Source organism: Rhinoderma darwinii, chromosome 7 (assembly GCF_050947455.1).
Source record: "Rhinoderma darwinii isolate aRhiDar2 chromosome 7, aRhiDar2.hap1, whole genome shotgun sequence".
In the NCBI taxonomy this organism is placed as follows: Eukaryota; Metazoa; Chordata; class Amphibia; order Anura; family Rhinodermatidae; genus Rhinoderma; species Rhinoderma darwinii.
In genome coordinates this window covers 16,729,201-16,744,964 of record NC_134693.1, presented here as the reverse complement: position 1 = coordinate 16,744,964, position 15,764 = coordinate 16,729,201, and the positions used below count along the sequence as shown (strand labels likewise).

The following is a 15,764-nucleotide window of genomic DNA, read 5'->3' as shown; positions in this document are numbered from 1 at the left end:
TTCATTATTACACAACTGATGTCCAGTGATTTTGTCACATATCCAGTCCAGCCTCTGGTGAAGACTTTTTGTCCTGGTAATAGCTGACAATACAGAAAGATGTAGTTCTATTCTTGGGTTCTGCCTGGGGATTCGGGCCCTAGAGTAATGCCTCTTGCGCATGACCATGTGTGTCGGCCGGGTCCCGTCCGTGATCTGTGGAAAGATAGGACATGTTCTATCTTTCCACAGATTGGAAAGTCTGGTCCGTTTTCACAGACCCAATTCACCCGCTAAAGTGGGTGCCACTCTGATGCCGTGAAAAACGGCCCGAGTGGCACTTTGTCGTGTGCAACGGCATAACATAATAAAATTCTGGCTGCCTGCAATCACCACTAGGGGAGGCTTATGAGTTTATTGAAGACTAATTTATACAGCTCCTATTGAACTCGATACAGCAGCTCCTAAGCTCCCCCTAGTGGCAGGCAGAATTTAATAATTTAACTGCATGAGCAGAAGCAGGGGATTTGCAGTTCTGTAGTGTAAAATGTTTTTGATGTTCTTCATGTTTTAATAATAAAATGTGTTATGTTTCATTGATTTGTAATTTTAATTGATCTCTTCTGTCTTCAGCATCCCAGAATTCCTTTGCTAAGTTCTTATTGTGTTGCCTCAAATGCTGCTTCTGGTGCCTGGAAAAGTTCATAAAGTTTATAAACAGGAATGCGTACATCATGGTGAGGACACGTGTGGCCGTATATAATCACATTATCTATCCTGCCATCCCCTAATGTATACAATATTTATTTCTGGAATTGCTCTTTTTACAGGCATGGGCAATTCAATTTCTTCACCATTAGCTGTGATTGCCATGATCATGACCTTGCAAGGTTGCAAGCAATCTCACAAAAAAAATATTACCGTGCATTTGCGATGGTCACAAGGTCACTTACGACTTTATTTTTTTTCCATAGTAAAACATCAAGGTCGTATGGCGGTAATCCTGCAATTTTACGACTCACATTCTCCATTATGTTACTTTGTAGCCCTAGCCTTAAATTGAAGCTCTAGCTTTTATCTACATGTCGTTGTCTGGTACATTCTGTGCTGGTCAATTTCATAATATTTCTGTATAGGCATAAAGTTAAAAAATAACATTCTTTCTCCTGCAGCTGCCACTAGAGGGAGCTAAGGAGCTTACTGTATACTGTCTTATTATTGAATTTAACCCCTTCCCTCTTTGGCCGCTTTTGACCTTCCTGACAGAGCCTCATTTTTCAAATCTGACATGTTTCACTTTATATGGTAATAACTCCGGAATGCTTTTACCTATCCAAGTGATTCTGAGACTGTTTTCTCGTGACACATTGGACTTTATGTTACTGGCAAAATTTGCCCGATACATTCAGTATTTAATTGTGAAAAACACCAAAATTTAGCGAAAAATTGCAAAAATTTGCATTTTTCTCAATTTAAATGTATCTGCTTGTAAGACAGGCAGTTATACCACACAAAAATGTTGCTAACTAACATCCCCCATATGTCTACTTTAGATTGGCATCGTTTTTTGAACATCATTTTATTTTTCTAGGACGTTATAAGGCTTAGAACTTTAGCAGCAATTTCTCACATTTTCAAGAAAATTTCAAAATGCTATTTTTACAGGGGCCAGTTCAATTGTGAAGTGGGTTTGAGGTCCTTAGATATTAGAAACCCCCAATAAGTCACCCCATTTAAAAAAATGCACCCCTCAAAGTATTCAAAACAGCATTTAGAAAGTTTCTTAACCCTTTAGACATTGCGCAGGAATTAAGGCAAAGTAGAGGTGAAATTTACAAAGTTCATTATTTTTTTCCAGAAATTCATTTTGAATCCATTTTTTTTGTACCACAGAATGTTTTACCCAAGAAATGCAACTCAATATTTATTGCCCAGGTTCTGCAGTTTTAGGAAATATCCCACATGTGGCTCTAGTGCGCTGCTGGACTGAATCACCGGCCTCAGAAGCAAAGGAACACCTGGTGGATTTTGGGTCTCCTTTTTATTAGAATATATTTTAGGCACCATGTCAGCTTTGAACAGGTCTTGTGGAACTAAAACAGTGGAAACCCCCCAAAAGTGACCCCATTTGGGAAACTACACCCCTCGAGGAATTTATCTAGGGGTGTAGCAAGCATTTTGACCGGCCAGTTTTTTTGCAAAAATGTTTGGAACTAGGCCATGAAAATGAAAATCTAAATTTTTTCAAATAAAATGTAGGTTTAGCTAATTTTTTTTCATTTCCAAAAGAACTAAAGTAGAAAAAGCACCACAACATTTGTAGAGCAATTTCTCCCAAGTAAAACAATACCCCACATGTGGTAATAAACGGTTATTTGGACACACAGCAGGGCTTAGAATGGAAAGAGCGCCATTTGGCTCTTGGAGCTCAAATTTAGCAGGAATGGTTTGCGGAGGCCATGTCGCATTTGCAAAGCCCCCTATGGGATAAAACAGTGGAAACCCCCAACAAGTGACCCCATTTTGGAAACTATACCCCTTGAGGAAATTATCTAGGGGTATAGTGAGCATTTTGACACCACAGGTTTTTTGCAGAAATTTTTGGAAGTAGGCTGTGAAAATGAAAATCTTCATTTTTTCAAATAAAATGTAGGTTTAGCTAATTTTTTTTCATTTCCACAAGGACTAAAGGAGAAAAAGCACCATAAAATTTGTATAGAAATTTCTCCCGAGTAAAACAATACCCCACATGTGGTCATAAACGGCTGTTTGGACACACGGCGAGACTGAGAAGGGAAAGAGCGCCATTTGGCTTTTGGAACTCAAATTTAGCAGGAATGGTTTGCGGAGGCCATGTCGCATTTGCAAAGCTCCTGAGGGGACAAAACAGTGGTAAACCCCCAACAAGTGACCCCATTTTGGAAACTACACCCCATGAGGAAATTATCTAGGAGTACAGTGAGCAGTTTGACCCCACAAGTGTTTTACAGAACTTATTGTAAGTAGGCCGTAAAAATGAAAATCGACATTTTTTGAAATAAAATGTAGGTTTAGGTTTTTTTTTTCATTTCCACAAGGACTGAAGGAGAAAAAGCACCATAAAATTAGTAAAGCAACTTCTCCCGAGTAAAACAATACCCCACATGTGGTCATAAACGGCTGTTTGGACACACGGTAGGGCTCAGAATGGAACTAGCACCATTTGGATTTTGGATAGTGTCTGGGTGTCATGTCATATTTGCTGAGCCCCTGTAGTACTAGTACAGTGGAAACACCCCAAAATTGACTCCATTTGGGAAACTGCACCACCTGAGGAATCATCTAGGGGTATAGTGAAAATTTTGATCCCAAAGGTTTTTTGCTGAATTAATTAGAATTAAGCCATGAAAATGAAAAATATATATTTTTTCCAACAAGATGTCGTTTTAGATCAACATTTTTCATTTTTATAAGGAATAGAGAAGAAAAAGCACCCCAACATTTGTAAAGTAATTTCTCCCGAGTACAGTAACGCCCCATATGTGGTTATAATCGGCTGTTTACGTATATGGGAGGGTTCAGAAGAAAAGGAGTGGTATTTGACTTTTGGAGCGTAGATTTTTCTGGAATGGTTTGCGGACGCCATGTTGCATTTGCAAAACCCCTGATGTACCAAACAAAAGTGACCCCGTTTTAGAAACTACACCCCTAAAGGCATTTATCAAGGGGTGTAGTGAGAATTTAGACTCCACAGGTGTTTTTCAGAAATGAATACGCAGTGGATTGTACAAAGTGAAAATTGCAATTTCTCCACTGATCTGCCTATTCATCGCACAAGATGTTGTGCCCCTAGAGAATCTTACCCCATAAATTGTTAAGCGGGTTCTCCCGGGTATGGTAATGCCTTACTTGTGGCCATAAATTGCTGTTTGGGCTAAGCTGTAGGGCTAAGAAGGAATAGACCGCCATTTTGAGCATGGATTTTGCTTGGTAGTTTTGTTTGGGGTTTTGCTGGTATTTCCGTTTATAATGTGGTGGCATATGTAAGCTGGGCGGAGTGTATCAGGGTATATGTAATCTGTGCGGAGTACATCAGGGCATAATAAGAGGGTATAATAATGGGGTAAATAATACAATTATCCATAGATGTGTGTTACGATGTGAAGCGATCCGTTATGCACAGGCCAGTGTCACACTGATAAACGGTTTTCTTTCTTATCCCCCTTCTGTAATGCTCTGCACCTTTTGGGGACTTTTTCTCCTTCGTAGTTTGGGAAATATTGCTGGGAAAGTTTTGCGCTGGTATAATACGGGCGCCCTCGCTTCCAGCGGATGTTCTATGTCCCTGCCCTTTCCTAGTTCCTAAATACTAGGGCCCTGAAACTGAAGGAATGTTCCCCTCCGGCCTGCGCATTGAGATGTTTTTTCATCACCGCATTACTAGTGCCGTAACTTTTTTGTTTTTCAGTTGATTGAGCGGTGTGCGGGCTCGTTTTTTGCGAGACGGGCTGTAGATTTTATTGGTACCATTTTAGAACACATACGACTTTTTGATCACTTTTTATTTCATTTTTTGGTAAAGGAAATTACCAAAAACAAGCAATTCTGGAATCGTTTTTTATTGTTTTTTTTATCGGCATCCACAGTGCGCCCTAAATTACATGTTCGCTTTATTCTGCGGGTCGATACGATTACGGCGATACCAAATTTATATAGTTTTTTTTATGTATTGCAGCTTTTGCACAATAAAATCACTTTTTTTATAAAATCATTTGTTTTCTGTGTCGCCATATTGTAAGACCCATAACTTTATTATTTTTGCGTGCACAAAGCGGTGTCAGGGATTATTTTTTGCGGGACGGATTGCCGTTTTTATTAGTACTATTTTGGAGTAAATGTGACTTTTTGATCACTTTTTATAGCATTTTTTGGAAGGAGATGTGACCTAAAAACAAAGATTCTGGCGTTGTTTTTCATGTTTTTTTTTTACGGCGTTCACCGTGCGGGATAAATTACATAATAGTTTTGTAGTTTGGGTCGTTGCGGACGCGGCGATACCAATTATGTATAGTTTTTTTTATTTTTACGGTTTTTCCCATAATAAAAGACTTACTATGGGGAAAAAGTCAGTTTAGCTTTATTTTTATTTGAAATGTGTGTGTTTTTATTGTTTTACCACATTTTTATTAACTTTTTTTTACTTTTCTGACTTGTCCCACTAGGGGACATGAGGGCCTGATGCCCCGATCGCTACTCTAATACACTGCACTACATACGTAGTGCAGTGTATTAGCGCTGTCAGTTATTCACTGACAGCAAGCCTATGAGGACACGCCGAAGGCGGGTCCTCATCGGCTCCCGTACAAGGCAGACTGGGACGCCATTTTCTGGCGTCCGATTGCCACAGCAACCCAGCGATTGCATCACTGGGTTGCCGATCGGGTGAAAACCTATCAGATGCTGCGCTCTTTTGAGCGCAGCATCTGAGGGGTTAATCTGCCGGATCGGAGAATAGCTCCGGTCCTGGCAGTTACAGGAGGGTGCCAGCTGTATAATACAGCTGTCACCCCGCGGTGATGGTGCCGGTTCTGCTTCTGAGCCCGCACAATCACTGCGCCGTACATGTACGGCGCTTTGCGGGAACCACCTCCCGACAGCGCCGTACATGTACGGCGCATGTCGGGAAAGGGTTAATGTGTAACAGTATGCAGTAATATATATATATATATATATATATATATATATATATATATATATATGTATGTATAATTGTTTCATGATATGCATCTTCTATGTGTTGTATAGACCTGATTACACATAACTGATCTTAATTTTTCTATTCCAGATTGCCATCTATGGAAAAAACTTCTGCACGTCAGCTAAGGATGCGTTCTTTCTGTTGATGCGGAACGTTGTGCGGTATGTGTCAGCGCCTTCTGTTCTGAGACTAAATATTGTATCTAATTATTTTATACAGATTAGGCTGGGTTCACAAGAGCATGTTCGGTCCGTAAAGGATGGAACGTATTTCGGCCGCAAGTCCCAGACCGAACACACTGCAGGGAGCCGGGCTCCTACCATCATAGTTATGTATGACGCTAGGAGTCCCTGCCTCTCCGTGGAACTGCTGTCCCGTACTGAAAACATGATTACAGTACGGGACAGTTGTCCTGCAGCGAGGCAGGGACTCCTAGCGTCGTACATAACTATGATGCTAGGAGCCCGGCTCCCTGCACTGTGTTCGGTCCGGGACTTGTGGCGGAAATACGTTCCGTCCATTACGGACCGACCATGTTCGTGTGAATCCAGCCTTACAGTGCACCTCTACCCAAAACCTAAAAACTCAGATTTGATTGCAGTTAACACCCCTCGCCCCTCCACTCAGTTATTATCATGGGAATCCAGCAAATTGTCACAGTTTGGCCTCGGGACAGGAGTCTGGACCCACTCTATTACTATTAGGGTATGGTCACATGCACTGTTTTCAGACGTAATTCAGGCATTTTACGCCTCGAATTACGCCTGAAAAAACGCCTACAAACATCTGCTCATTGCTTGCAATGGGTTTTCCGATGTTCTGTTCCCACGAGGTGTAATTTTACGCGTCGCTGTCAAAAGACGGCACGTAAAAAGACGCCCGCGAAAAAGAAGTGCATGACACTTCTTGGGACGTTTTTGGGGACGTTTTTCATTGACTCCATTAAAAAACAGCTGCAATAACGTCCGTAAAATACGCTGTGAAAAACGCGAGTTTTTAAAAAACGTCTGAAAACATACCCTTAGATTTGGTTATGGCTAACCACCAACAATATAAGAGTTAACCAGGGTCACCAATCATCTGTAAATTTTCACCGTAGACACCAACATATTCGAAAACCCCCGTTAAAAGTCCTTACACTTTGCCCATGAAGGCCATCACTGGAGGAAGGTTTTTCATGAACTTTGGATGTACGTGGCCCCATGCACACGACCGTATTTTTCATCCATCCGTAAATACTGACCGTAAATACGGATCCATAGTCATCCGCAAATCATCTGCATATACGGAAGGGTGTCCGTAAATACGGTCCGTAGTGCATTCGTAATGCATCCGTATTTATGGATCCACAAAAAAAAACTGAGGAATCTAGGGTAATCCCCTGGCATCGCATAGCAATGCTTCCGTAATCACAGGCGGTTACGTATGCACATCCGTAGCTGTCCGTAATTACGTAATCGCCCGTAGACTTTTATAGGACACCCAGTCGTAAAAATACGGAAAGGTGTTTGTAGTCCATAGAAATGAATGGGTACGTAATTACGGATGAATAATACGGTCGTGTGCATGGGGCCTTACTGCGGGACCTTCATAGTACAGTCAGTTGGGGGAGGGAAGGATTGGAGAAATCACTATACACAGCAGTGACTGACTGTCCAGAGCGTTCACTTGTCTCACTTCTCTCCGCAGGGTCGCTGTCCTGGACAAAGTAACAGATTTCTTGCTCTTTCTTGGGAAGATTCTCGTTGCGGGTTCAGTTGGTAAGTGATTCGGCGCTTTGAACCCATTTCCTACACAAAATGGATATATGTATATGGGATGTATAAATTTATTGTAATATTTTCTGTGACACAACGTAGCGTAAATGGACGAAACTAATAGCATCTCACAATGTCTTGTATATACTGATTGTATGTCCAGGTGTCCTGGCTTTCTTCTTCTTCACAAGAAAAATACCTGTCATTACCGATGAAGCTCCCTCGCTGAATTACTACTGGGTGCCTCTGCTGGTAAATAATACATATTTACTAAAAAGACACTAGGTTATATATGGAAGTAAAATTCCTTTATTTTAGCATTTGTCCAGCCTCTGTTCCCGACACCATGTCATTTTAAGATCTAATATTCTGTGTTGATTCCTATTGTAATTTATCTTTATAGTGTTCAGAGCTCTATTTTTATGATACAGAGATCCAAATCTTCTTCATAGACAAAGAGGTAAATTATAACCTGCCTGCTGCTGCCACTAGGGGGAGCTTGTGAGCTTACTGCATACTGCTTATACATAGAACTCAATAACAATACAGTATGCAATAAGCTCCATCTAGTGGTAACTCCAGGCAGTCATAATTTTACTATTTACTTTGTCTGTGGAGGGGACTTGGAGCTGTGTATGAGAGAGAAAAATAGAGCTCTGACCACTATAAAGATATAATATTAATCAGCACAGATTTTAGATTTGTTTAATTATTCCACAATTTAACACAATAGTAACAGTTTTTTTTGTCTCGTTTCATGATTTTCTTATCTGTGACTGTTATCCACAGACAGTGATCATCGGATCTTATCTCATTGCACATGGATTTTTCAGTGTCTACGCAATGTGTGTCGATACACTTTTCCTGTGTTTCTGTAAGTATCACTTCTTATGGGTTTATGGCAGATTTGCTTTCTTTTTGAAGGGGGTTGTGTTATTTTATCATTGATATTATTCGTGTTCATTTGATTTTTGTTATAAATGTTCCCATCTTCTGCTGGCTCCATAAGTTCAAGAATTGTTAATAATATCAGCAGAGTAGTAAACATCACTAAGTTATATGGTAAAGACATTTCTTTAAATTTAGACCTATTCATATATCTTATTTTCATTCTGAATATCACTCCCACCATGAGTCAGGATGGAGCACACGTGTGCGTATTCAAACCCAGAAGCGCCTGTATCTCAGGCAGTGGCTCTTCTCATTGAGCTACTTGTAATGCTGGACAGCTCCAATGCTGCTTCTAATGTCTAGTTTCCCTTGCCTCTTGAGATTCTTGCCAAGTCTCACCCTTTTGGCTTCCTATATAAGCCTGGCCCTTACACGTCCTCATTGGCAGACTATTGCGTTTTCTGCCTCCTAGTCTAGTTCCTTGCTGCCTTACTCTACAAACTGTTGCTGCTTATCTGTGTACCAAACTTGGATTGTATCCTGACCACGTCTCTGCCTTATGCTACAAACTGTTGCTACTTACTTGTGTACCAAACCTGTACTGTTACTTGACTACACTTGCTATTATCACCCAACTTTCAGATTGTATCAGCCATTGGACTCTGGACGAATCAGCTTCCAGACTTGGACAAAGGCCAGACTATTCTGTAAGCTCTGGAAGCACATTCAGAGTCAATGACTGAAACAATCATTAAGGTGGGTGATAATAGCAAGAGTAGCCAAGTAACAGTACAGGATCGGTACACAGATAAGGGGCAATTTGTAGAGTAAGGCAACAATGAACTAGACTAGCGGCAGGAAGCACAATAGTCTGGCAAGGAGAAAGTTAAAGGGCCAGACTAGTATAGGAAGTGAAAAGACTTAATCATTCAGCATTGGAGATGTCCAATTGTTCAGCATTGGAGATGTCCAGCATAACCAGTAGCTCAATGAGAAGAGCTACTGCCTGGGACACAGGAGTTTCTGGGTATGAATTCTGACAATATATTTTACATTCTCTACTCTGGGAGGAGCTTTGTCCTGAGTTCTTTGTCCCCCAACTGATGTCCTTTATTTGATCTGGCAAGAGAAGTGAAAAAATGTTTAAATCCCTTGTAAAATACCCTTTTAGGACTTAAGGTTAGGCCCTATGCACACGACCGTAGTTTTCATCCGTAATTATGGATGAAATTGCGGACCCATTAATTTATATGGGCTACGGACACCTTTTCGTATATTTACGGATGGGTGTCCGTTCTGTTGAAATGATCCGTAAAATATAGAACATGTCCTATTCTTGTCCGTAATTACGGCACGAACTCCCCATAGAAGTTTATGGGCACTTTCGTAATTTAGGACGGCAACGGATGTGCAACCGTAGCCGTCCGGAATTATGGAAGCGTTGCTATGCAATGCCAGGGGATTACCCTAGAGTTCTCCCTGTTTTTTTTGCCGATCTGTAAATACGGATGAACTATGGACCGTATTTGCACACAGTGTGCCATATATGCGGATGACTATAAATGACTACTGATCCGTATTTGCGGACAGTAAAAATCATTACGGTCGTGTGCATGAGGCAGAATGGGGTGTCTCCTGATCAGAACTTCTTCTCTATTACCCTAAGCTGTAAGAATCCATTAAAACTATAGGCTGTCCACTGGTTACAACAAGTACTGTGTAATGTAATTTACATTGCAGTTTCTCAAAAAATAACGGTCTTATATACTTTGTATTTCAATTGCCTACAATTTTTCAAGACCTCTGCTTGCCATTTAGTGAATGGAAACATTCAGATGCTTAAAACCTCTCCTGATAATGTGTTGCTCGCACAGGTGCATGGCTTATTTAGTGAATCACATTTCTGTCTTGATACTGTGCTGTATACACAGCAGCACAGCTTGTGACAAGACAAGTTTTTTAGTCTTTGAATGTGAACAGTGAATGTTCTTATTCCCTGACAGCAAGCAGAGACGTTATAAAAGATGAGAAACTGAAACGCAAAGTATATTAGGAAGCCTCATAACTTTTCATTATACAAACAATTAAACTTTATATAATACTGAACGATCCATTTACAAAATTCGGATGGATCAGCATATTACGTGCCCACTCTAGACAGGACTTCATTACAACTATCACATTTTGCTATTTTTCCACTGCCTGTTTCTATGCTTTTCTTTAGAATGCGCAACGATCTGCTTACTTAGGGATCATTATCATCTGATAAAATTATTCTGCAGACATTGGGGCTGATTTACTAACACATCTCTAAAGCTGGCCCTACACGGCCTCATTTCACAGTTGTACCTCGGTCTTCGGTCCCATGTATAGACTGCTATGGGCCCATACTGTACCCCCTATGTGCCTCTGATTTTATGTATTTACATGATCTTTTATGTAGGCACACAAAATCGTGGCATATTGTAACCCATGCCGTATTACAGAGGTATTCTTTCCTAGAAGCATCACCTCTAGGGGAGAATACGGTGCCTCACGGCGGCAGATGGAGTACGTGCAAGTCTGTAGCGCAGAACCTTGTGCCTCCAGATACAGTCATAGAGTTCATGTACATAGCAAAGGTGTGGGCATGGACTATGTTCACATCGGAGTTTGTATTTCAGTTTTTCTGTTCCTATGACGGACACCAGCAGCAACCGCCGAAACCTGTTGACTTTACGGGGTTCCGTCGGTCTTCCCTAGTGTATTTTGGTGGATTCTGCAGCAGAGGCTCCTAACGGAGCCTTAGGCTGGGTTCCCACGGGGCGGATACGCTGAGTAAAAATCACGCAGCGTGTCCACCCTGGAACCCGCAGTACATTGCGTCCGAAAAATCGCAACAAATTGTGGTGCGGTTTTTCAAACGAAATATCCGCTGCGGGACAAAGCGCTCATACTTACCCCTCCTCTGACGTCCGCTCCGGCCTCCCTGGATTACGTTTCAGGCCAGGTGACGCTGCAGCCTGTGATTGGCTGCAGCGGTCACATGGGATGCAATGTCATCCCAGGAGGCCAGACTGCATGAAGGAGGAGGGCGTTCTGGGTAAGTATGATCTTTTTTTTCCCCGGCGTTGCAATTTTTGCGGTGTAAATGCTGCGATTACGCCGCAAAAGTTGCAACACTTGCAGGTTTTCCCCATTTAATTCAATGGGGAAAACCCACAACGGAAAATCAGCAAAAACGCAGCATAAATTGACATGCTGCGAATTTAAATTCCACACCGCAGGACAGTTTATTAATGTTTCGGGTATGTTCACACGGCAGCGTCCATTACGGCTGAAATCACGGAGCTATTTTCAGGAGAAAGACAGTGATCATATCTAATTGATTTTCTAGTGCACAGTTTTTGCACCTGCTTTCACTGTTAGTAAATGAGCCCTAAAAAAATCAATTGTCATAGAAACTGACGCGTTTTGCAGCCTACAGTTTACATCATCGCACCTAAAGGTGCTCATACACCAAAGCCGCCAATGTTGACAGAACCACCAGACCATCTAATGTGTATGGGGGTCTTCCAGCTCTCCCCGATGGCAGATGTGGTGGGGGGAGAAGGATTGGGCACGTTGGATTTCAACGTTCCCAATCTTTCGTTCCCGGGGGAATCGGGAAGAATAGCTGTTGGCCAAAGGCAATCTCAAGTGTATGGCCACCTTAAGAACACGATGGCTGAAAAATCGCCCAGTCTCCTATGTTACATTGCGTTTCTGTCTGTAGATCTTCTGGAAATTTTCTACTCATTTTCCTCCTTTTTTTTCCTCTCTTCTCTGTCCTGTCACTTCACTACTGCAAACTTTACCTTCAGGCGAAGATCTTGAAAGGAATAACGGGTCTGCGTCCAAACCTTACTACATGTCACCGGAACTCCATAGGATTCTGAGAAAAAAGGAACTTGGCTCTAAAAAGGCAAAGCGTTAATTTATTGCCCTTGCTTTCTCTCTAACAAAATGCACCGTCTAACCCAATAACTAAGCATTGAAGAGGTACATTACGGAAGAAAGAAGATACTTTTCCATGTGGGGTCCAGAGAGTCTTTTGAGATGTTAGAGGTGATGGTTTGCTTGGGGAAAGAGATGAGGACCTACTGGTGAGGGAAGCAAGTAATACCCATTTGGTGGCAAAGTTCTTGAGTTCGAAGCAACTGGTGAGGGAGGTTCATTGAGTGAGGATCTACTGTTTCGGCAGTATAGCTCAAATCTCATTTTGGGAGATTGATTCAGGAAGGACCTTCTATCAAGGGTGACCTTGGATGAGGAACAATATGGGAAGTAAATCTGTTATGGAGGACCTTCTTTTTAGGGTGACCTTGACTTAGAGACCTACTGATGAGGAAGGTCTAGACCCGGACCACCCAAGAGTACGACCCATCTGGTGGAGGAAGTCCATCTCCACCAACTAAGACATCTGAAGTGGGTCCTTGATGTAACTCATGAGAAACAGTATTACATTTTAGTGCCTATGAACAGGAAAAATGTCAATATATAGCTTTTCCTAAAATTGCTTTTAGGGTTTTAATATTTTTATAAAGCCGGTTTCTGTATAAGGGACCGGCACTTTTTATAAATATAACCTTTCACTTTTCATAGAAGGAAAGACAAATACTTGATCTAAACGGTACATGATAGAATTAGCCATTTCTGGTTTTCTTTTAGATCTTTTTTGTTGTTTGAATTTCTTACTTTCTCGAATGATAGATTTGGCTACGCAGACTTGACTTTCTCCGAACATTTGGTGCTAAGTAATATTTGCACTTCACAGAACAACCATTTAAACTGTGATTTCATGTTCTCCGATTGGGTACAAGAAGAGAATCTGCCGTGTGGGTAATTGTATAATGTTTGCTGATGTGAATTAACTGAGGGCTTCTCTGAATTGTTCCTGTTGTGACTGTGGTTGAGGCGGCCATTTTGTATGCTCAACCAATATTCACGAGGCTGCAGCCTATCAATTCACTAGAAACATGGTCGTCAATGAGAGTCCTCCATGCACCATTGATATTTCTGGTTTTTACTATTAGGTGAGTGTTTTCTACCCCAGTATAATAACATATGGACTCAACTCCTTGCTGGTTATCAACGAGTTCCCTATACTATGGAGTTATCTGGGCACTTGGGCATGGCATCTATCTTGGCTGCTGTACGCATGCTTTGGTACAACAAAGCAGTTTAACCTCCCAGTATGAAAAAATAGAAAGAAGTACAAAGGTTCGCTCACCGCGTTTCCACTGCGTTATTTCCTGCGTTAGTTGATTCCACGTCTAGATGTTACAGGTGCTTGAAGATACTCCCAAAAAAATCCTGAGTCGACAGCAGGTATACAAGACAATGGAAGTGGACAAAAAATTGGTGTATCCAGCACTCTGATATAAATTATGGTTTTATTCGGTCATTTAAAAAAAAACAGAACAGTTAAAATGAAAATCCAGAGACCACGCTTACGCGTTTCGAAACTTTGGGGTTCTTAATCATAGCTTGCTTAATTAAGCTATGATTAAGAACCCCAGAGGTCCCAGAATTTTCATTTTAACTGTTCTGTTTTTTGTTTTTTTAAATGACCAAATAAAACCATAATTTTTATCAGAGTGCTGGATACACCACTTTTTTGTCCACTTCCATTGTAACCTCCCAGTCTGGTTACACTAACAATGTCAATAATGGGGGGCATTTACCCTGGGTCTACAACTACTGTAGATAACCAATGCGGCTCCTGCAATATGCAACCACACCTGTTATATCAGCCCTGTCTCCTACATGTGCTTTACACTGCAGCTCTGCCTGTTCAGATTGGCTTCTGTGTATGTGCAGAAGCCCACCATAAACTTACCAGAGTGTTCGTACATGTCTGATAGTTGACTCCAAATCCGCTCTTTATGCACTGAGAAAAAAAGGTGTTATTGGGTTTGTGAGGTTGGTAATTTTCTGGTAATTGATAGACTTGGGCATAATACACCAACTTTCAAAATGGCTGCCGCTACTGTGCATGGACAACAGGTACAAATCCCAAAAAGTGCAATCAGATTTTAGTTTTTTTCTGTTAGGCCTTCCTTACGTTTATTAGAGGAAATGTATGTCCTTGCTACAGTGATTTTATCACATTTCTTTTATCGGAATCATGACAGAACCGGGCAAAATTATATTGGCATAAAATGAAATATGTGAACCTTGCAAGCTTTTTAATTTAATTTTGTATAAATATTTGTCTACCTTTATAGCCCAGGATATAACCCGAACTAGGGGACCCTCTCTGTCATCCATTCGCCCTAATTGACCATTAAAGAAGCACTCCACTTTTTTATTTTATTGCCCCATACTTACCGATCCCTGCATCACCTCGTCCAGTGCCGCTCACGTGATCTTCACTTTGACCTGTCTGGAATCACTGAAACACCTATGTACAAATGGAGGGGGCAATAAAAGTAAAAAGCGGAGTGCTTCTTTAATATATTTTCTAAAAGTTCCTTTACGTTAGGACAAAAATTACCAAGTTCAGAAATATTTCATTTTATAGAATATAATAACCCATTTTAGTCCTGCCATTGGTTTTGCACAACACAATGATCACTATTTATAACATTTGTGCTGATACCATAAAATTTATCCCACGACATGGAAAGATTTCAGTGAAAAGCTTTCAGAACTTTTTTTTCAGCCCTTTTTGCTGGTTTACAGGATTGTTTATTCTACGTGATTTATTGATGATGTAGTGCGACACAAGGGGGCACACAAACCTCGGTCTAGATACAATGAAATATTTTTATCCTTAGCGGGATGTAAAGTTTTCTTCTGAAATCTAATCTAATCTAATAAGTTTTTAAATACATAAAAAAAAAGATTACATTGTATTTCATGAGGCTGTTCTCCGGTTTTTATGGACTCCACAGGGGCCAAATAAAAAAATAAAAACGAAAGGAAATATTTTGTTTTTAGGAAATTGGAATAACCTTTTTTTCTTTTTAGAAAATATTAGACATTCCCATTTATTTATTTTCTAAAATGCAATAAATTTCGTAGCAAAAAAAAAAATATGAAAAACTTAATTTTTCTTTTAAGATTTGCACACAAATCTTTATCTCTAAGGGCCAGAATTTTTTTTTTTTTAAAGATTGACCATTGTATGGATGGAAACATGATTCTCTTAAGCAACTTTATTCTGACACGATAAGTGCACTTAGGAAATGGAAAAGAAAAATATTATTCAGAAGTTGTAAGATGTTTCAAGTGACACAAATGTAAAGTTCTATGGTAAAATATAGGGATCATTTATAGGAACGCAGTTCTGCCAAACAATTTTTATGCAAACTTCAAATCTCACATTTTCATAAAAATGGGTACATTTTTATAACTTGTGGTTAAAAAAAGAAAAA

The 15,764-nt window shown here is 40.5% G+C and overlaps 1 protein-coding gene across 3 annotated transcripts in view; it reads left to right on the top strand.

Annotated features, from left to right (window-relative positions):
- The window catches only part of SLC44A5 (solute carrier family 44 member 5), a 122,835-nt gene that overhangs the window by 103,154 nt on the left and 3,917 nt on the right, over positions 1–15,764 (top strand). For 2 of the 3 annotated variants that reach the window (XM_075832860.1, XM_075832859.1), the window contains exons 17-22: positions 613–716; positions 5,804–5,877; positions 7,406–7,476; positions 7,637–7,725; positions 8,263–8,347; positions 12,207–13,744. In XM_075832860.1, the coding sequence (XP_075688975.1) occupies positions 613–716; positions 5,804–5,877; positions 7,406–7,476; positions 7,637–7,725; positions 8,263–8,347; positions 12,207–12,319 (536 nt within the window). In that variant the 3' untranslated portion in view covers positions 12,320–13,744. Of the gene's footprint in view, positions 1–612; positions 717–5,803; positions 5,878–7,405; positions 7,477–7,636; positions 7,726–8,262; positions 8,348–12,206; positions 13,745–15,764 lie in introns of those variants that run through there. The other variant, XM_075832861.1, reaches the window with a different exon arrangement.